This window comes from Sparassis crispa (assembly GCF_003851025.1).
Source record: "Sparassis crispa DNA, contig_000000F, whole genome shotgun sequence".
In the NCBI taxonomy this organism is placed as follows: domain Eukaryota; kingdom Fungi; phylum Basidiomycota; class Agaricomycetes; order Polyporales; family Sparassidaceae; genus Sparassis; species Sparassis crispa.
Genome location: NW_020939747.1, coordinates 2098312 through 2119266, shown reverse-complemented (window position 1 = coordinate 2119266; position 20955 = coordinate 2098312). Strand labels below are relative to the sequence as shown.

The 20955-nt window shown below is 54.9% G+C and overlaps 7 protein-coding genes across 7 annotated transcripts; 4 read left to right on the top strand and 3 right to left on the bottom strand.

Annotated features, from left to right (window-relative positions):
• Window positions 1-325: 325 nt before the first annotated feature.
• SCP_0107440 (Vacuolar membrane protein) lies at window positions 326-4262 on the top strand (the record flags this gene model as incomplete). The annotated part of the gene is made up of 12 exons (XM_027752974.1): window positions 326-338; window positions 405-532; window positions 583-1270; window positions 1323-1427; window positions 1488-1750; window positions 1816-1983; window positions 2038-2235; window positions 2293-2466; window positions 2524-2685; window positions 2732-3327; window positions 3379-3709; window positions 3768-4262. 12 exons carry the CDS (start codon window positions 326-328, stop codon window positions 4260-4262), a joined length of 3321 nt encoding a protein of 1106 aa, XP_027608775.1.
• Window positions 4263-4552: 290 nt separating this feature from the next.
• Window positions 4553-5364, bottom strand: SCP_0107430 (predicted protein; the record flags this gene model as incomplete). The annotated part of the gene is made up of 4 exons (XM_027752973.1): window positions 4553-4677; window positions 4741-4961; window positions 5029-5154; window positions 5213-5364. 4 exons carry the CDS (start codon window positions 5362-5364, stop codon window positions 4553-4555), a joined length of 624 nt encoding a protein of 207 aa, XP_027608774.1.
• A 452-nt stretch (window positions 5365-5816) lies between these two features.
• SCP_0107420 (hypothetical protein) lies at window positions 5817-8603 on the top strand (the record flags this gene model as incomplete). The annotated part of the gene is made up of 2 exons (XM_027752972.1): window positions 5817-6478; window positions 6539-8603. The coding sequence occupies 2 exons, from the start codon at window positions 5817-5819 to the stop codon at window positions 8601-8603; spliced, it is 2727 nt and encodes a 908-aa protein (XP_027608773.1).
• A 972-nt stretch (window positions 8604-9575) lies between these two features.
• Window positions 9576-12214, bottom strand: SCP_0107410 (hypothetical protein; the record flags this gene model as incomplete). Its single annotated transcript, XM_027752971.1, has 4 exons — window positions 9576-9625; window positions 9675-9982; window positions 10042-10201; window positions 10258-12214. The coding sequence occupies 4 exons, from the start codon at window positions 12212-12214 to the stop codon at window positions 9576-9578; spliced, it is 2475 nt and encodes an 824-aa protein (XP_027608772.1).
• Window positions 12215-12532: 318 nt separating this feature from the next.
• Window positions 12533-13340, bottom strand: SCP_0107400 (60S ribosome subunit biogenesis protein; the record flags this gene model as incomplete). The annotated part of the gene is made up of 6 exons (XM_027752970.1): window positions 12533-12547; window positions 12602-12629; window positions 12681-12757; window positions 12807-12941; window positions 12994-13221; window positions 13281-13340. 6 exons carry the CDS (start codon window positions 13338-13340, stop codon window positions 12533-12535), a joined length of 543 nt encoding a protein of 180 aa, XP_027608771.1.
• A 168-nt stretch (window positions 13341-13508) lies between these two features.
• On the top strand, window positions 13509-17194 carry SCP_0107390 (predicted protein; the record flags this gene model as incomplete). The annotated part of the gene is made up of 8 exons (XM_027752969.1): window positions 13509-13962; window positions 14009-14100; window positions 14161-14884; window positions 14959-15004; window positions 15058-15885; window positions 15946-16743; window positions 16797-16915; window positions 16968-17194. 8 exons carry the CDS (start codon window positions 13509-13511, stop codon window positions 17192-17194), a joined length of 3288 nt encoding a protein of 1095 aa, XP_027608770.1.
• A 310-nt stretch (window positions 17195-17504) lies between these two features.
• SCP_0107380 (hypothetical protein) lies at window positions 17505-20287 on the top strand (the record flags this gene model as incomplete). The annotated part of the gene is made up of 3 exons (XM_027752968.1): window positions 17505-19329; window positions 19385-19603; window positions 19659-20287. The coding sequence occupies 3 exons, from the start codon at window positions 17505-17507 to the stop codon at window positions 20285-20287; spliced, it is 2673 nt and encodes an 890-aa protein (XP_027608769.1).
• Window positions 20288-20955: the final 668 nt, after the last annotated feature.

The following is a 20955-nucleotide window of genomic DNA, read 5'->3' as shown; positions in this document are numbered from 1 at the left end:
CTGTTGTGAGGTTCGTGGGGACAGAAGCTTCAGTGGGTAGGTGCAGGACAGCTCCGTAAACACAGCTTCCGAGCCATCGGTTCTGAGGACAATACGACCCGCGCCTGCTTGAATACGGGACATTTTATTGCTGTCGAGTAGCGAGTATGGAGTTACAGCACCATTCAAGCCTGACCTGAGAGTGACTGAGAGCGCAAGTTGCTGGAGGGCAACCGAGGTCGCCAGGCGCGCTTTGTCACGTGCGCGCTCGACGCGCTCAACTGCAATGCGGAACCGTACAACGGAGAGCACAGCGTAGAGCGTAACAGCATAGCACATCAACAAAATGTTCGACGAATGTGTGTATCTCTTTAGTTTCGTCATGATATGTCTCTGAGGTGTTGTTTCATCCGTGGCTTCCGTAGATGTCGAGCATGCCTCCGCTCCTGGTGTCTCGCAAGGGGGATCTGCGTTACCCAAGGTACAATACGAAGGCTTTGAGCCCTCTCCGTACGACCCAGATGATGCTGTCGTTGACGGAAAAGATGTTGCCGTGAGTCTACATCAGGTTGGTCGCATGCAATTCCTCATTGTCTGGCAAAGGACCAAGGCATTGCGGACGTCCCGCCTACGCCACTATTCGAACTCGGCCGAGTCCAATATACTCTTCCCGCTTCCCTTGTGTCACTCGTGGTATCCTCAGATGTTCTCTCCATGGGCCTAAGCAACAATATCATAGTACAGATTGAGCTCTCCCGCTCAGAGCAAGTCGTCAAAATCCAGATACCCCGCAAGCCTACCGAATTTACTATCTACAAGTTATTCCTCGATCCTTCAGGCCGACATTTACTTGTCACATCTCTTCAGGGGGAGAACTGGTACCTCTACCGTGGGTGGAAAAAGCCACGCCAGCTGAAGAGCTTCAAGATGGTGATTGAGAGCGTGGCTTGGAATAAAGCTGCGTTGTTGTCATCGACTCATTCGACTTCTACTCGCGAATTGCTGATCGGTGCAAAGAACGGAATGATTTACGAAGCTGTCCTTGATGCCGAAGAGGACTTCTTCAAGTCACAAGAAAGATATCTCCAGGCGGTGTTCACCTTACCAGAGCGACATCCTATCACAGGTCTCAAATTCGACTTCTTTCCCCCAGCGGAGCCGAAGAGAGCACTTGTAATGTTGACTACACCCTCGCGAATATACCAGTTCGTCGGCATACCAGACAGACGGAGTGACGATGGTGGGCGAGTATTTTCCGGTCTCTTTGCGAGCTATCGAGAAACGGCCCCAAGTCAGTACAACTCAACTTGGTGACTCGCTTCTTCTCTACTGACTCTCTAAAGAGATCGTGGAGCTCCTAGGCAATACCGATTATTCCGAGCTGCATGTGTTCGCCCCGAACGCGGACCAGGCCTTGTCCTTGCCCAAGGGAATTGCTTGGATGACTGGTTAGTTTATTGCTTTTGTTGAAGTATTAGTATTGATTCATTGCTCTTATATCTGGGTAGCTCCTGGTATATATCATGGCACTCTTAACTTTGATTCAATGTCGGATGATCTCATTGATGGCGCCCAACTCCTACCATATCCCACCTTTCCATCTTCGCCATCTTCGCCATCGCTGTCTCCGACAAGAAAAAACCCGGTAGCTTCAACTGTGCCCAAGTCTATGGCTCTGACGGAATTTCATTTCGTCCTTCTCTATCAAGACCGCGTCGTAGCCATCTCGAACCTCAATGAACGGTTGACATACGAAGAGATGCTACCTGTGGTACGTATATCCCCTTTACTTTCTTTCCTCACTTGAATCCGATGCTGAGTTTCTTCCGACACCAGAAACCAAACGAAGACATACGGGGAATGACAGCCGACCCCGTACGCAAAACCTATTGGGTGTATACTGACCAGTCGATCTTCGAACTCGTGGTAACGAATGAGCACCGAGACGTTTGGAAAATATTCCTGGAAAAGGGCAATTACGACGTCGCCTTGCAATACGCGAAGGTGCGTATTCGTGCGGATATGGGACTTACGGTAGTGACGGTAGCATCTCGACAGACGGCAAGCCATAGGGATCATGTCATGATGGCACAATCCCGCGCATTCTTCGACGAAGGCAGATATTTTCAAGCAGCGCAGAGCTACGCTCAATGTTCCGTTAGCTTTGAAGAAGTGACATTGAAATTCCTTGATGTCGGCGAGCGAGATGCGCTTAGATCGTACCTCATCTCTCGGCTAGAGAGAACCAGGAAGACCGTAAGTTCCAATGCTTCGTCCTTCTGTGATCAAGATCTCACTTCTTTCCGCGTATAGGATTTCTCCCAGCGGATGATGCTTGCAACATGGCTTGTTGAGTTTTATCTCAGCAAATGCAATGAACTGGATGACCTCGTAGCCTCCGAGGCTGCATCACACGATATGGAAAATCTTCAAGCCGAGCGTACCATTCTGGAAGACGAATTGCGTCAATTTTTGGAGACGTACAAGGTGATTTAGATTGTCTTCACATTGCTGGATTAGTCTTTTGAAACCCTTTTCGAACAGGCCAATCTGGAGTCCAAAATTGTGTACGAGCTCATTGAGGGACATGGTCGAACAGACATGTACCTGCATTATGCAGCAGTCGTGGGAGATTTCGAACGAGTCATTGAGCATTGGATCACGGAAGAGGAATGGACGAAGGCCATTGATGCCATCAATCGACAAGTAAGTTTTCAATGCATTGTTGAAGATGTGTCTCATTGCTTCTCAGTCAGATGTGGAGCTGTACTATCGGTTTGCACCCGTTCTCATTCGGCCAGCCCCAAGAGAAACTGTCGACTCGTGGTTACGCCAGCAGTCGTTGGATCCCCTTCGTCTTATCCCAGCTCTCCTTCGCCTGCAACATGCACCACGCGACCCCCTTTCTCCCAATCAAGCCATCCGTTACCTCAGCAATCTGATATTCGAGCAGGGAAATACCTCGCCAACGATCCACAACCTCATGGTCACGTTCTACGCTTCCGTGCCTACACCATCAACGTCTGGATCCGTCGCTCGTCCGGAGGACGACGGTCCTCTCCTGCGGTTCCTCTCAACTGCACCCTCCGATCCTCTTACTGGCAAGCCATACTACGACTTGGACTATGCTCTACGTCTCTGCAAACAGGCAGGCCGAACACAACCGTGTGTGCATATCTATTCAAAGATGGGACTCTTTGAAAACAGTGTGGACCTCGCGCTTGAGAAGGGTGATCTGGAGCTCGCAAAGATCAACGCGGATATGCCTGAAGATGATGACCAGCTTCGGAAGAAATTATGGCTCAAGATCGCGAAGTACGTGGTACAAGACAAACAGGACATCAAGATGTAAGCCATTCTCTGCTGGCGTTACCTTTCTGTGCTCAGTTATGCAATCAGGGCCATGCGTTTCCTCGAGAACACAGACCTTTTGAAGATCGAAGACATATTGCCCTTCTTCCCCGATTTCGTCGTCATCGACGATTTCAAGGACGAGATTTGCACAGCGCTCGAAGGATACTCTGCACACATCGACGTGTTGAAGAATGAGATGGATGAAGCGACACGCAATGCGGAAGCAATCAAGCAGGACATCGCTGCACTGCAGAAGCGGTTTGTAACGATCGATGCCACTGAAAAGTGTTCCGTGTGCGGTTTCCCGCTATTGGCGCGGCAGTTCTACGTGTTCCCGTGTCAACACACTTTCCACGCAGATTGTTTGATCGGCCTTGTACGTGCTCTGCGTCATTTTACTTCCTAGCATGCTGAATGCTGGTGTCTGCCTGCAGACGAAGGAGTACCTCCCAGCGCATGCTCTCCGGCGCATTCTTGCACTGCAGACAGAGCTCGTCAAAGGCTCTCAGCAGGGTCCACTTGACCGCAACTTAATTACTAACCCATCTCACCTCTCCGGGACGCCCACTGGGCGGCATCCGACGTCGCAACGAACACTGCTCTCTGCAAATTTCGGCGTCACCACGAACGGTGGGCGTGCCGCCAACTCACTGGGGCGAAACATCCTGTCCGCGGGTGACCGCCTGCGCGACATGATCATACCTGACGCCCTTGCGAGTGTCGTAACCGCGCCGGTAGGCTGGATCCCTGGCATCGGCGGAGGCGCGAAGAGAAGTGCAGGGGAGAAGGACGCGGAGAAGACGGAGCGGATGCGGAAAGAGCTGGAGGAAGTGCTTGCTGCAAGCTGCCCTCTGTGCGAGAGCGTGGTAGCGGGCTTGGACAAGCCATTCGTACAGGAGGGAGAGCTGGACGCGAGTTGGGCTCTCTGATTTGGATTAGGACACTTGGTATACTTCTTACCGGTATTTGCTATTTCATCCGCTGGTTAAGTTTGTTCATCGTCGTCTAGCTACTCGCATTTACATGTTGCTTGCACCTCTATTCCTGGTTTTGTAAGCTCAAGGTCTATGCAACACATCTATGCCTTACAGTTGACGTATTACACCGACGACATCCACAAGTCCGCGTTACCAACAGCGAAATCCACGGCCTCACAGTTTCGCAAGTACAGATGGTAGCATGGGCTTGGCACCAACAATACCGCCAACCTAGACCATCGTCACGTATCAAGCTTAAGGGTCGAACGCGCCTGAATGTTCGGCCTCCAATGCATATGGTCGCCGCACACATCCCTGAAAAGAAGTCCTCGATTTTGACACACATGCTCAATTTCGTGGGCACCAACTGCGCTGCGGATCATGAATCACAATCGATACAACACGCACTGCAATAGAGATGAGGACAGACTGCAGACAGTATCAGCAATATCAGTGGTATCAGTGGTTGATCTTTTTCGTCCGGCCAGCCTTGCGGCGTAGTCTGGCAGCTTTCCGCGCGCCCATCTGAAAGTCGTGTCATCTACAGGAGGCAGTGTGTGTAACGAAGCGGCGCGCACGTTGGCTTTTTCTTCTTCCAGCCTGCGCCGCTCTTCAGCCGCCTTTTTTCGTTCGAGAGTTATTTCTTTTCTCCTGCGAATTACGAATGCTAATTTCAGCAACTGTCACGGACCCATTAATGTGTGCAAATATGACAAACCGTGAGACCTCAGCCATTTTCTCCTCCCTCAACTCGGTCTGCAACTTCTTGATAGCATGTGCTTTCTTAGTTTTCTCCATCCTCACTTCCCACTTGGTTTTTACACCTAGAGGCAAATTGGATCGGCTGTCACAGCGCGAATCAAGTTTGGTGAAAGCCGGATCGCAGACGCAGAGCGACTCACACAGCTGCTGATTTCTGAAGCTTCCATGGCTTGCCAGAGACTCGACCGACAGACGACGAGGCAAGAGGAACGGCGAAGGATGGTTCTGAAAGAGTGGGACCTTGTGCGTGCTGGGATGGACCAGGCACTTGCTGGAGGTCAGCTTGCGACATGCTGTGCGAAAAGTGAGAAGAGTGATCAACAGGGCGTCTGTTGAGGCGATATGGGCGCTACCGTAACAGATAATTTCGTCTGCCACGTGGGAGATCTCATCGGGAACATTAATTATCTTTACGTTGGTGCGCGTCGCAACGACCACCGTCAGGTATGGTTAGGACAGCTGAGAATATCAGAAACGAGTAAGACATCTGCGTTTGGTGGCGGCACAACAGACGGCAGAAATGACAGGTTGCAGGAGAAAGTGTTGATGAATATTTGAGTGGGGAGAGAGTGGGAAGCTAACCGGAAGCGGTTCAGTCCTCTTCTGCCCCGGTCGCGTCCCCTCATTCGAGTTTTGTCCCCTTCCCTTCTCTCCACCTCCTCCTCAGTGGCTGAACGCTCGTCGACGTTGTCCACGGCGTCGTCGCCAGCTTGTACATATCCTGGTCGATAGGATTCGTGCCTCATGAGCGTCATGAACACTGACCTCCGCTCTCAGGAGGACCATCTCAGACTCCTCCTCGACCAGCGCGCCGCCCGTGCTGATCTACATGGCCGCTTCCCCTCTATCTCTGAAATGTCCGATTCTCCCTCTGTCTATAGCCATCCCCGTTTCTCTCCTCGTCCTCCAGACAGGAGTCAGCTCGACCCCAACTCACCCTCTTTCCATGTAACTGTATCTTCACACCATGCCGTTCCACCTTCCGAGCCTCGTTCTCCAATATCCTCACTATCCGACCGCGAGCGTCTCAACTTTCCCAATGCTAGCAGCCTAGATCTTGACGACGACCCACGCTCCTCTTATGATTCAACAAAGTTTCCTTCGGAAGACGAAGAGCCCTCTCCGGAAGAAGACGAGGAAGACATGCCCAGACTCAGTGTGTATGGCCCAAAGATGAGGGTTCACTCACGCGCCCCTTGGGAGTTGGGCGAGGATGAGATAGAAGAACAGGATGAAGTTCCCTTACATCCCAAGCCTCCCAAACCCGATTCTGGCCGAAGAGGTTGGGGTTTGACTAAGGGTGCCAATGAAAAAAGACCAAGCATAGATTCCAACCGCTCTCAGGCAAGGGGCAAGCAGTCCTTCGAGACCGTCTCTTCGTTCACGTCTAACGGGGGAGCACTCCTGTAGGTGGTTTCTCATAGTTGAGAGTACGTTCATTCGTTGACCCAGACCTCCTTCATCAGTGCTCTCGCGCAAGCATCGATGTCTTCCACTTCCCTTGCTTTGGCTCCGTCACCCCAGTCTACGCTACGCGACAAGTTATCTCTTCCCCGCTTGCGTCCTCGAACTCCGTCCAATTCCCATCCCCCAAGTGTGGCATCCTCGGATGCCAATGATCATCGTCAGCCATTCTCTACGCACTCAGGAAACACTTCTCCCATGTCGCGCTATATGCACACTGCGTCACCAACAGGAATGTCTCCCGTTGAACATAATTTTTCCGGACCTTCTGGACGAGCACCTCATGTCGTGCAGTATCAAGAGTACACCCATCCATATGCCAACCCGGATCTCGTGCACCGTATGGAAGATAATTCTCAACGGGCGTCACCTCGTCAACGAACCACGTCGGCCACGGTTAGTCGGAGCGATTCGAATGCGACTGTGACAGATACTGCCACTACGAGCAGCATGTTCCAGTCAGGCTCGTTCTCCACCGCCTCTCTCACGCCCGTAACGTCCGCCTCCTCTGTGAACCAGAGCGTAGGTGAGGCGTCTCCGCCAACGCGAGGTACAGTGATGGGCAAGGGAATATCGGCGCCTGTCGCAGTTGGTAAACTCCCTCTGCAGTCTCTGCCGCTGGGCGTCTTGGGGTCTCAGGAAGGTGGTGTCAAGCCGTCAATTAGAAACAGGGACACTAGAATTCTTTCCGGGGTGACGGGGAATGGATTCCTGGGATGGAGCGAGAGTTCGGTGGCTTCGTCAATCAAGCTGATAACTCTGGAGGAAGCCCAGGCACAGGCCAGGGAGCGCTCGAGGAGTGCTACCGCAAATCCAGCTATATCGAGTCCGTCCAGTGTTGGACCGGTGAAGTCGCAGGTCCAAGGAGGTGAATGGGACCAGCATAGCCTGAGTAGCCGCACGAGGACAAGGACGACGAGCGCAGGAAGTTCGAAGGCGAAGAACCCTACCGCTGATTTCAATCAGCGTGCCCCACCTCTCCCAACGGATTCTCCGTACCAGGCACAGCTCTCAGGTGGTGGGGTGCCTCCACGGACGATCGCGCGAAAACGCAGTGGATTCATGAGACTGTTCAATGCCAACCGTGAGCGGCCATCGCAGCACTCACCCCCTCCGCCGGTTCCTTCCTTGTCCACGGACACATTGGCCTACCCTACCCCTGTGCCTCAGTCCCCGGTTCCCCGGAAGAGTACAACCCATAGAGTTCCCGTCCCGTCCCTCTCGCCGTCACTCCTAGGCGAGGCGTCTGCGGATGGCGGTGAGACCGTTTCCTTCGAAACACGTTCGGAACCAGGTAGCAGGGAGAACGGTGCGCAACGAGAGCGGCAGCTGAGCGCAAGACGTAAAGCGCGAGATCTTTCCATTGTCACTTCGCCAGCATTGCCTTCTGCAAGCGCTAAGCCTGCCTTCAATCCCATGTCCGTAGCGAGCGACAAATTGCTGGTAGTAGGACATCTCCCGACGAGCGCTGCCCAGCCGTCGTCCCTGCTCAGCCCGTCAGCGGTACCCAGCAGTGCACCTCCAGGCGCGACAGACTTTGTGGCGCTGAGTCTGAGGCCGGTGTCGACGCTCTTCAGCAACAGTTTTGCGGACCAGCTCATCAGCCCTGGCAATTCGTCATGTACTCGGCCATCCTTGGACCTCGATCTTGGCACGCCTACCACAGCTACGACTGTCATTTCACCGTTGAGCTCTGACTTTCCGTCAAAGGTCTATCCACGGGCGGCAGACGATAAGACTTTGCCGGTTGCCATTTCCTCGGACGATCAGTCTTCCGTCATCCAAGCTCTGCAGGAGCAGGTCATGACGGCGCGGAGTGCGTGGCAGCGCCAGATTTGGGAGCTTGAGGGCCAGGTGCACGATCTCAAGGCTGAAGTCGATGAGATGCGTTCCCATGAGAGCGAGAGCCGGTATTGCTCGGCATGTGGAAGGGGTGGCACTGGACGTTCCGCTGCAGAAGACAGTGGATATGTTGAAGATTTGAAGAAGGCCGGCGTTAAAGTCGGAGTGGTCAACAGACCACGAGCTCGTACGGGCGTGGGGTCACGCTTTGGAAGTGCGACTTAAGAGAGGCTGCGCCGTTCTCTCCATGCTATCATCATGCACTCACGTCGGTGTGCTTATAGCAGATCGTGGCTGTCCGCACATCTGATTCTTTCTTGTTTTACTATCCCGGATTCAAAGTGCTTGATTCTTCGGGACATTTCGCTCTTTGTCAGTTGGGTGTTTATTGGTAAAAATATTTTGTGGCCTTGTTCTAATGCCCACTGCCCGTTTTTCAGTCCAGATGTCCCTATATCCCTCTTTTTGATACCAAGTACCCAACAGATTCTGTAGTAATATGTCTACATTAGAACCCCCCACGATCTATCTCCTCACCCACCATTCGTTTTAAGGCTCACATCTCGACCTACACTCTCTCATTTTGGTCTTGTTGTTTTGTTCTGTAATACGGAATTGCTCATCGAGATGTGATTCCTGTAGCCCCGTAATATATACAGTCTCAGCTGATTGTCCCTCAGTCGTCATCTGCACCGAGCAGCCACCCGATCCCCTTCTGTAGTACACGAGCCGCCACATCACCGCCGTCTCCTCTTGTCCTGCTCCCTTCTCCGTTCCTGTGCGAACTGTCCTCCGGGACGAAGGATCGACCTCTGCTGCCGACAGAGAATGGGAAATTGGCTGCAACCCGGTTAAATGCCTTGTTGGCGAAGGCAGCGGCATCCGGCGCGTTGGCTAGCAGCGGCGAGTGTGGCATATGAAGATCCGGCATACGCAGATGTTGCAGGCGATCTGCCAAGGAAGGTGCGTCATGGTGAACGGAAACGCGCTTCCGGGGCCGGGTGGTGAGAGGGCCGTTACTGCCGCGAGAAGCCAGTCTCTCCCGGCGCTCTTCCATGTCTTCTTGCTCGAGGCGCCGCCATATTACGAGGACATCATGAATGTTCTCTGCAGGACACAGCTGCAGAGCACGACCTAGCAGGGTCATTTTCTTCTCGACGTCGTCGTATTCCGGATGGCGCCCCAGTTGGAAGCAAGCTACCCAGCAGACCTCACTCGCTTCTTCGACGCGGGGGTCTCCCGATGACCTGAGTTTGAGAACAGTTTCAACCATCCTCTCGCTGGTCTCGTATGCACGAGTGAAGTCTTCCGACTGCAAGGCTGTTTCGACCAGCATCGCCAGAGTTTTCACCTCAGCTATTGCGTCTCCACCGAAGCCGAGTTTCTCGACGAGCTCGAGGATAACTTGTGTGTGCTTGTAGGCGTCGCTATTGCTGGATAACACGCGGGACACAAGGGATAGGCGGTCTTTTGTCAGGCGTATCTCGAGAGGCGTGATCGGAGTGCCAGAACGGGTCATCAGGTTGAAAGAACATAGACGAGATGTCGCCTCAATGAACTCCTTCTCCTTGACGATACGTTCCGAGGGTGTCGGGATGCCGAGACTAGTGAGAATTAGGCGTCAGGTCGTCTGATACTTCTAACACCAATGATGGAGATTTACCAGTCGTAAGCAAGCTTCATGTCGCCGAAGTGATAATTACCGGAGCTTGCGTTCTCATAGAACTCCTGAGAACATGTCAGACATATGTCTTCAATGACATGGGGGTCCAACAACAAGTGGACGGTTGACGAACGCAACAGTGCCTTCGCAATGTCGAACTCTGTGTAACAAAGCGCCAATTCAGCATGGAAAGAAATTCACGCGTATCAAACTCACTAGCTGTGCTCAGCAAACCGCTGAAAAAGATGCGAATGATGTCGTCCCTCGAAAGCAGACAGAAAGCGCTTCTCGATCCACTATCTCCAGATTCCGATAATTTCAGCATATCTTCAAGCAACCATTCCCAATCTTCCTGAGATTCGAGTTTGTCTTGTGACCCACCAGCTCGGCGTGCCATCCTGTTCGCCCAGGATCGCTGCTCGGCTATATCTTGGTTACTCCGCAGGAACCATCGTAACGGTGCCGGCACGCTCCACCTCGAAAGTATCTCGCCTGATTCAAGGTGCACATCAAGAACGTCAAGAGCATGGGATAAAGATGATGACGGTAGAGGTTTGAAGAAAAGCATGAGGTCGGTGGGAGTGCAGCGAGGACGAGAGGTCGAGGGTACGACAAAATCACCTAGCGATGCGATGGTGGTATCCGCTGCCTCTGCTTCATCCTCATCCTCCGGCGTGTCCCATGCAGGAAGACACTCGAATATACGACTCATTGTCGGCCATTCTTCTAGACTATCACTGCCATACAAGCATGCCAACGCAATGCGCGCCATATCCTCGTCGTTTCGTATCACACGTTGTGGAGGTGGTAGTGTCGGCTTGGACGCTTCGAATATGGCTGCGACGATCTCGAGGGGTGATCCCAGAATGAAGTCGTAGAGTAGCCGGTTGGGAAGGGAAGGGTCTGGATGACCCGCACGCTCTGCGCGCGATTCCAGAACGAAAAGGTAGGGCATAACGAGTCTGCTGATATCGTTCGCAATTGTTTCGGGTTTCGAATTAGCGAGATAGGCACATACGACTTCTGCAGGATTCATGGACTTCCAACTGGCGATTGTCCAATCGGTATCCTTGTCAGAAGTATGTGTATCATACACTAGGCGAGAGAGTAGACTGAGCTCCTCTCCGAGGGAATCAAGTTGAGGGACGCCCTGCGATGCGGCATGTTGCACTAACGAAAGAGCAACATCCACCATCCCCGTCGATGAGATGATGAGGTCGATACGATTCTGGTACCATTTGGCAAGTTCATCCGATGTCAATGGGTCTGGACGGGGGGGAATACTCGAAATTTGTGAAGGGGCCTCAATATCCAGAGGTACACCGGATCCTGTTAGGGCCGCTTGTACGGTCGGATTCTCGGAGAAATCAGCTTCAGACCTCCAGGATTGGAACTCTGTCTTCTGTTCGAGTTCGATCGAAAGGTCGTAAGCTGGGAGTATGTCTCGGAATTCTGAAGCGAGTGCGTGCTCCGGAACACTTTCGAGAATGGCAAACCGGTACGGCCATAGTTCCGGTCCATGTCGCGTCACGACAATGCAGAGGGCTGCAAAGAGCTCCTGTGACGCGAGTAGGCATGAGATATCCAAGAGGCTGGCTGTCAGGAATATGGATAGAGGTAATGGTGACTTCCCGGGTGTGGATGGCGGAGCCTTCTCCGAGGAGTTCGTGGTAGCCTCGACCGCCCAAGGATCATCTTCCCATTCGTCGTCTGTCCCAGGACCAGAATCTTCCTCGTTCGCTGGAGCTTCCTTACATATCTGGACAAACGTGTTTAACCTGTCAAGACGATGTAAAAGGACGGCGCGTATGCGGCAGAGCTGTGCGTCCGCCGGCTCGTCCTGGAAGTGAGAGACCAAAGACTCATGCCGTTTCTGCTCCTCGATCCGCGCGTCCTCCGACCCTTCATCTTCATCGTCATCAAGTGGACTCTGGTGTGCCCTTCGGCTACGTTCTAAGGCAGGTTGTGTCCTCTCTATTCCAAGGTCGAGCAATGACCGTTGCACGGTCGGGTCCTCCACAATGCGGTCGACACAAGCAGCAGCAGCCCAGAAGTCATCGCGGACAGGTTTAAGGAGTTGTTCCACATTGTCGGTCGTGAGTTCATCATCAGTTATGCGTGTCCATTGGGTGTAGGGGTCCTCCCGGGACGTGGAAGTCGAGGCGGACGCCATGGTCTCACCACGACACGTGCATGCGGACGCTGAAAGACGTGACGCGACTGTCGAATCTCGATCATCTCGAGCTCGCGCGCGGCGAAACAACGCAAAACTCGTTGGTATGTGTCGAATATAATGGGTTTCCGCGAGGCACGCAAGAGTAGTAATACAGATACTAATATCCCCAGCGCGCAAGTTCTGTCACTAGCACAGACGATGACGCCGAAACCTACTGCGCCCAAGCCACGGGCATTTTTCGACACGGCCGAGCACTTCATATACCGGGTCAAATGTCCATAGACGTCCTCCCAACAAAAGGCCTGAGCTATGCAGTCAGAAGAGTGTTTCCTGTCGAAACAATCCATCATTAGAACAGTATATACGGATGCGGTGACCACTCACTTCGTCACGCAAATACTCCCCAACGTCACTGAGACGCGCAATATCAGCATTGTGATGCGGCGTGTGAGAACACACTTACGCTTGGTGGAAAACAATGATAGCTGTAGGATCGAGTTTGCGAGTATCCACTGTTGATCGTGCAGTCACACCAAAACCCTAGTGCAAGTCAACGTATGGTCAACAACATGGATAACTCCATACATACTAATGGTATGTCGCTCATGCTGAACACAACCACACCCTGATGTTCTGGGGTATCCTCCGTTATCCGGCCGAGATGCGCCTTGAGGACATGGTTGCCATACAGAAACGGCATCTCTCCGTTCGGCTTTATCCAGACCTACAACTCAAGACTAAACACTGCCCTGCTTTTGGCATCAGAAACAACACACCTTATATTTCGCATACTGAGCGAGGTAATCAAGTGCTGTGATATGCAGCTTGAACTTGCCGCTTTTTGAGAACTTCCCAAAACATGTGCCAAGGCTGACGAGATTTGGCCGTGCGACGGAGATGCCTAGGCGCATAGACGACTCGGAGACATAGAATACACGGTCTTTCTGTAGCCGGAAACAGTATGGTTCATCAGGCCTGTCAATTAGATGGACTAGATTCTTGCCCTATGAGATATGTCGTGTAAGGATGAGATGAGACACGGAGACGGAACGACGGAACGCACGATATAGTTCGCCAGCTTCGCGAACACGGCCTTACTCTCCTCTTCTGTGAGTGGCCGCATAATATCAATCTGGTGAGTCGACCGCAGACAAAGGAGTTAAAAGAACACGGCGTAGGTACTCGTGACAATTCAGCGAGAGAAAACCTCGAGATCGGGAGCCACGTGGAGATGTCGTCGTATAGATCTCGTCGCGATCTCAGATCTGACCTAACTCTGCTTTCCAGATCCATGTCTGCCCCGTCTTTCTCCTCCTTTTCCCCCTCCTTCAGCTCGTTTCCAGACCTAGAAGCAGGTACAAGCAAGACCACCTCTATTCCGAAAGACAGAGATCAGGATGACAAGAGAAGGGGCAAGAAACGGGAGGGCCGGGACACAAAGAGCAAGGACCGGGACACAAAGGACAAGAAGCGGAAGCATGAGAGGCATTACCAGAAGGAACGCGACAAGGAGGAAAGTCGTTCCAGACAACATAGCAAGGACAGAGAGCAGGTGTATGGCGACTTCGACGACGAGCGACTGAAAGCAGCGGAAGACAGTCGTGAGCTTGGGCGGGTGGACGACGCAGGATCCTCAGGTGCAATGTCTCCGCCGCTGTACTTCACCGATCGCAAAGGCGACGCGCTCAACGTGCGTTTTGGCGGGCTGCATGCGGGTGACATTCCGCGATACATAATTGTCGATCGTGAGTGCTCGCATGTCTACAGTGGCGTTAATTAACGGATCGAAAGGAGGTAGGACGGTGCTTGGGCTGGACAGGGCGTGGAAGGTCGTGCATCGTGGCAAGAGTGGTGTGGAAATTGGTATAGGTGGAAGACGTAAGGTATCGTCGAGTCTCCTCTGGCTCATTCATTGTAGACATGCGCTTAGGTGCCCCATCTAGATGCCTGCGTTAACAGACTCGAGCTCTCGGCGCCTGCTGGCCGCACCTACAAGGCGACTGTTGTCTTTGTCCAAGGACAAGGACAAGTATGAAGAAGTGGAAGGGTTCATCCGCCTGCCCAGCGGCCGCAAGCACAAAGACGACCAGTCATACCGGTCCATCACCCTACAGAAACACGATGCAGCTTCCGACGAGTCAGGCTCCTCTTCATCTGAAGCCGAGAGCTCGGGAGACGAGTCGGATACGACCCTGCTGACCTCGCTGCAAGTCACGCTCAAGTCTCTAGAAGAGAAGCTAACAGCCGACCCGGCTTCTGTACCAACATGGCTCTCCCTCCTCTCACATACCCTTTCAACAATACCTCTGGATTCCAAGAACGCAACGAAAGCACGCTCGGAGATTACACTGTCTGTTCTCTCTCGCGCGCTTTCCGTGCACCCGAGCAATGCGACGTCGAGGGCACTGCGGCTGCGCTACATAAAGGCAGGCGAGGAGGTGTGGCACGAGAGCAAGTTGCGTGCGGAGTGGGAGACCGCTGTGAAAGTTGGAGGAATCGAGATCTGGCTCGAATGGCTCGATTGGCGGGTCAGGCATACGGAGAAGGGCATCGAGGGGGTGGTAAACGATGCAAAGCGAGTACTGGGAACACTTGGTTCCGGTGAGCAGGACGAACTTGGAAAGCTCAGGGTGCTGTGGAGGGTGGCTGTCGCATTCCGAGATGCAGGTGCGTGTAGACGGCAATATCCCGTATTTTAGTTCGGCAGCGCCAGCGTACTTAATTTTCTGTGCAATTAACAGGTTATGTAGAGCGTGCTAGTGCGCTGTTTCAGGCCCAAGCAGAACTGTACGTTTTTCCCAAGATGAAGTTAAATAGACTAATAGTGTGTAACCCCATAGAACTTTCAAGACTCCCCCTTCGTTGGCGTCAACGCTGCTCGAAACTCAGCTGGATGCGCTGGAAGAATTTTGGGAATCTGAAAGCCTCCGCATCGGCGAAGCGGGAGCCCCTGGATGGTCATCATGGCTCGCCTCTGGCCGACCCGATCCCGACCCACACCAACTTCCCCGCAAATCAACAGATACCCGCACAGCAGATGCAGAAGCAGATGCATATCGGCGCTGGGCCGCGCTCGAGACGCTCGCAGACCGCTCTCAGCAGCTCCCCACGCGCACGCTGAACGCGGACGACGCCGCGGAGAGCGACCCTTTCGGAACGATTCTCTTCTCCGACGTGCGACCGCTGCTCGTCGCGCTGCGCACCCCGCGCGCGGCACACGCCCTCCGGATGGTCTGGCTCGCGTTCCTCGGGCTGCACGTTCCCGGGTTCGGCGCCGCGCTCGGCGCGGCGGAGGACAGCACGGACGACCGCTGGGCGGATGCGCACCTGGCTTCGCAGGCGTACTTGAATGCGTTGATTCCCGCTGAGGGCGATATGGCGCGCCTGCGCATTACGGCAGACGCACAGGCGGGGGTGCTCGTGGGGCGGGAGAGGGAGTACCGTACTGGGTTTGGGCCGGTGAAGAGCTGGAGGTGGGGTGTGCTCGGTGCGCTGGAGGGCATCGGGGAGGATGCGGGGGCGTGGCGGATGTGGATGAGGGAAGATGTTGTGGGTGTGGACCAGGGACTGGTGAGGGAGGTTTTTCGCCAGTGCAGGCGGGGCGGACTCGAGGATGTAGAGTGGGATGTGCTTGCATTGGCATTTGAGGCTGCCGTTAACGCCAAAGGGTATTATTTTATGTTGTATGTCTCCCAGTGATATGTTGAGCTAACAACTTTGCCTGACAGTGCTACGAAATTGTCCAAGGCACTCCTGGGATCTGCGCCGGATTCGTTACCGCTGTGGGCCGCGCACGCTCGTCTGGAGCGACTGAGAGGTCACACTGACGATGCGCGGAAGGTCTATCAGGCAGTTCTAGTGTCTTCGCATCCGCATCGCCCCGGAGATGGTTCCGTATGGTGGGACTGGGCGGAGACGGAATGGCTCGCGAGGAAGCCGGACGCTACGCTCCTGGTCATCGTGCGCTCCGCCGGGGCCGAAGGCACCAGCGGGATCGCGATCCTGCGCGCAAAGCGGCAGCTAGACGGGCTGCTCGGGCAGGTGTCCGGTGCGCAGTGGAAGGAGCGCGAGGCGTGGATCAAGCTGCGCGCGCTGCTGGAGCTGCTGACGGCGTCGGTGCCGTCCGCGCTTGCGGTGCTCGACGGGCATCTTGGGGCGCTCGAGGTCGGATCCGCGGCGCATGAGAGTTTGACGGTTGCGACTCTGGCGCTTCTGTATTATCATGGTACGGTACTTCGCAATCCGATGCCCCCGGTGCTCCTGAGGCAGCGGACGGAGAGCGCGATCGAGACGTACCCTAGCAATACGGTGGTGCTGGGCATGTTCCTCGAGGCGGAGAAGGGGCAGGGCATATGGGGACGCGTGCGGGCGATGTTGGGGGAAAGCACGGTGGACGGTGTGTCGAAGGAGAAGGACGTGGCGAGGCGGGTGGCCGAGGTGTGGGTGAGCGGGTGGGATAAGGGCCGGTGGGAGGCGGAGCAGGAGCGGACGCGGGGCGGGTTGTCTGCCGCCGTGCAGGACGATCGGTGAGTGGCTATTACAATCTTTTGAGGTAACATCGCTAACATCGGCGACTCAGGACGCGGGGAAGTGCGATTTTGTGGAGGTTATTCGTGGAATTTGAGATCCGAGTAGGGCAACTTGCAAAGGCGAAGAAGTTATTGTTTCGGGCAGTTGGGGAGTGCCCACTGGCGAAAGGTGAGTGCGTGGAACGAAATTGTGTTGCATGTAAACTAAGCTATTACATCAGAGCTGTATCTACTGGCATTTGGACCGCTCCGGTCAGAGTTCAGCGGGCGGGAGCTGAGCGAGTGGGCCAACACGATGGCGGAGCGAGGAGTGAGGATGCGGCAGGGGCTGGACGAGATGCTGGAGGGATGGACGGAGGAGAGAGAGGCGCGAGTCGAGAGCGGGAGCGAAGGGGAGGAGGAGATCGAGACGCGTGCACGGGAGCTGAGGCGGCTGCGGCCGTACTAGATCGATCGCGTTGTTTGTGCGTATTTGTGTGCTCTATTTGGATGCATTGTTTGTGCACGACCGAGGCCACACGAGGCGGGAAAGGCTCTCACCTGCCACCACAGCCGGCCATCGTCTCTGCGCCCTATTTCAGCCTGCAAGGCTCTGCCTCTCTCTATCGCGCTTTCAAGCGTCCATGTTTTTTCTCAGAGCCTCTTCGCTCCCTATTTCTAGCACACTACACCCTTGCCCTGTCTAGACTCGGGTCTTAATTCCCTTAATCTCGCTCCACGGGCCGCCACCACTGCTACCCCACTTGCTCGGAGCGTCCATGTCTGCTATTCCTGCTCCAACCGTTCTCCTCTGCAAGGAGGAGTGGCCCGACGCCGATTTCGAACTCCCTGATGGGGAGCCTATCCATGCCTCTGATGCCGAGGACGACAAAGCAGACGGTGTAGAGGACTGGGACGTTGAAATGGACCTTGCCCCCTCGACCCGTGTAAAAGCCCAACTTGTCCTTGACGGCCTCGCTGCCAGGTCCCATTCCTCATCTCGGCCACACCAGATGTTCACCATTCGTCCCCCTCTTCCTAATTCTCCCACCCAGGATGACGATGACGATGACGAGGGTGTCTCCACCATCAAGGTGGCCGCCCTTCCCCGAGTGCCTCCCAAGGCCTCACCCCAGCCTCCAATTGACGAAGACTTTGAAGATGCCTTTGCCCTTCCTGCAGACCTCACTCAACTGTCTCTGCGGCCATTGTCCCTCATCCACCGCTCTTCCAAGGGCTCCCTGGAATGGGGCGACAAGGACCAGACCTCCTCTTCTCAGTCTTCCGACGCATACTCTACCCTCGGTTTTGCCGATACTTATCCTTCATCCAACAACACATCGCAGCCCGAAACAGAGACTGACGAGGACGACGAGGAAGCAAGCGAGCTCGATGGTCTTGTCATTCCCACCGGCCTCTTCGAGTCGGGTTCGAGTAGCAAGAAGCTCACCAAGATCCTCGAGAAGAAGAAGAAGACCGCACTCACCGGTGACCGTCTCAAGTTCGCTAGCCCCGACCCCGAGGACGACTTCGAGATGGGTCTGGTTATTGACAACGACGTCGAGCTCAGCCCGAGCAGACTGCTGCAAAATGCTCAGACGACGAAGCGATTTGCGGTGCCCACTATCCGTAGCAAGAGCATGCCGGCCCGACCACTAGTAACAACACGGCCACCATCACGCCTCCTGAAGGGTGACCGTGCACGATCCCCAAACAATCCACCTATATCATCCGCTCAACAGCTTCGCAAGCTTGCGGAGCCGTTGCCTTCCACGCGCCTCGGCCAACCCGTCCGCTCGCAAACGTACAGCCAGGCGTTGACATCTTCGCCACCACCCACCTTCCTTGCACCCAAGCCGGGCAGTCTGCGCGTGCAGAAGTCGCATACCGGGCTCAAGCCATCCTCCTCACCGTCTACACGCCGCCTCGGACGCAAGGCGTCTCTCCCGTCGCTGTCGGAATCCAGTCAGACCCAGGCGTCAGGCTCTGGGTCGGGTTCGGGCACGGGCCAGGCGAGTGCTACGGTGGGGCGGTACGATGCGCCCACCGCATCGTCGCGTGCGAAATCGCACACGAGTTCGACGAGCCGGATGCACGCGCTCGAGTACAACGTGCCGCCCACTAGGCCGTCAACCCCATCGGCGAACCCTGCTGCCCTGCGGCTCACGATGCCCACGTCCTCGTCGCGCCTCAAATCGCGCACGCCCATATCGTCTGTGTTTCCTAGCCCTACTGTTGCAGCGGTGGCCCCCCCAGTAGTACGATCCATCTCACCGCTACCACCATCACGCCCGCCGTCCGCCACATCCACGAAGTCGCGCCACGGCTATGGTCATGCGCAGACACAGTCCATGCCCGTCCCCCCCGTGAAAGTCCTGCGGAAACCGAAGCGGCAGCGAACGTACGGTGATGGCACTGAGCTGGACGCGTTCGAGGACCTCCCACTCGACCGGGAGAAGGAAGGGCGGTTCAGGATGCAGCCTAGGGGCACTCGCATCCCGGGCGCGTCGTATCCCAAGTCTGTTACTGCTGAGGGAAGCGCTGGTGCAGGGAAGGGCACGCTGCGGAGGAAGACGAAGCGCGAACTGTCGGAGGGTAGCTATGGTGAGTGCTTTTGAACTTTTGTGTGGTAGACAGACGATGACCTTTTTTGTTTCAGAAATGTCGAAAGCCGCTGCTCCTCCAGCAAAAACGCTCAAGCGCACAGGGCGGATTGAATTCCCAAGTAAAACATCCGATTCCATGGCTGTCGATCCGCCCCTCAGGTCGACCGAGGCAGAGCTTGGTTTGAGGAAGAAGAAGTCGCCCTACTCGCCATCACAAACACGGCGAAAACCTACCCTGATTCGCAATCTCGGCGGTGCCGGTGCGCCCAAAGGCAAGTCTATGCATACAATCAGGCTTTCCTAGTCACTAATTGAACATCTGTCCAGTCGTCGGAGAGATGAAATGGAATCCAAACACACTCCGCTGGGAAGGCAACGACCAAGCTCTCCGCGACTTCGACGCCGCCGTCGGCAGCTCAACGCGCCCCGCGCTCATCACGCACCTCACGGGCTCGTCTATCGGGTCCCCCGTTGGCTCGTTCGCAGCGGGCGCCCGCGTCGTCGGCAACATGATCTTTGATCCCGCACGTATGTGCTGGATCTCGACGCTCTCGCCGGACGAGGACGAACCGGACGTCTTCGCCGACCTCGCGGACGATGAAGACGATGACGACTGGGAGGGGAAGGGCGGCACGATCCGCGCGAACCAGCCGCTACCGGGCGCCGTCCGTTCTCCTGCGAAGCAAGTGTCCGCGACGGAGCCGCCGAGCCCCGCGCGGAGCCGCTCGCGCGCGCACTCCGAGAGCGAGAGCGACCGATGTTCGCGCGCGTCGATGGTGTGCGACATAGACGATGCGTTCGCCGATAAGTGCCGCGAAGCGGAGGAGCGACACCGCGCGGAGCTCAAGGGCTGGCTGACGCCGCTGTCGACACCCTCAACACCATCGTCGCTCATCGCGCAAACGGACCGCTCGCATCTGTACGATATACGTGCGCTCGCGACGCGCCAGTATTGAGCGTTCACACGTTTGTTTCACGACCCGTCACGACTTCTCGCTTTACCTTTTCTTATTGTCTTTGAGCTCGCTGATTGTTCTCGTTCTCGGTACAAAGTTTTTTGCGTCGTCCACCACGCCCCTACCCTACCCGCTACCCCCCATCTCTCCCCCTTTCTCCTTCGCTGTGCTATCTTACTTTGTTCTGCAATGCCTCCTGTTTCCTCCTGTCTCTTGTCTTGGTTTGCTTTTTCCTTCGTCTCTCAGCCCACTGATCTGTATGCCACAAATATGACACAAAATTTATGTTGAAACAGTAACTCGAGAATGGCGATACAAATTCACGCTCGGTCTGAACGTAGGGTGTGAACACATCGGTAGGAGAGAGACATAGCTAGCGGAGACAACGAGACCGACCAGGGAGAGAGAGTAAGTACAGCGCCCGGATTCAAGTGGACGGGAGGGGAGGTCACTGAGGAAGAAGGTAACACTCGAACGATACTACTCCAATAACGGAAGAATAACGGCGGCCTGGAGGAGGCAATAGCCAACGCGGTAGAGAAGATACGTTATAAATATCAGTCAACCAGGATCAAGAATAGGAAGGGACGAGATAGGGTACGCGCGGTGTTGTTACAAGAAATGGAATGCATAGATGGGACTCGATAATAGAAGAGCCTGGATGGACC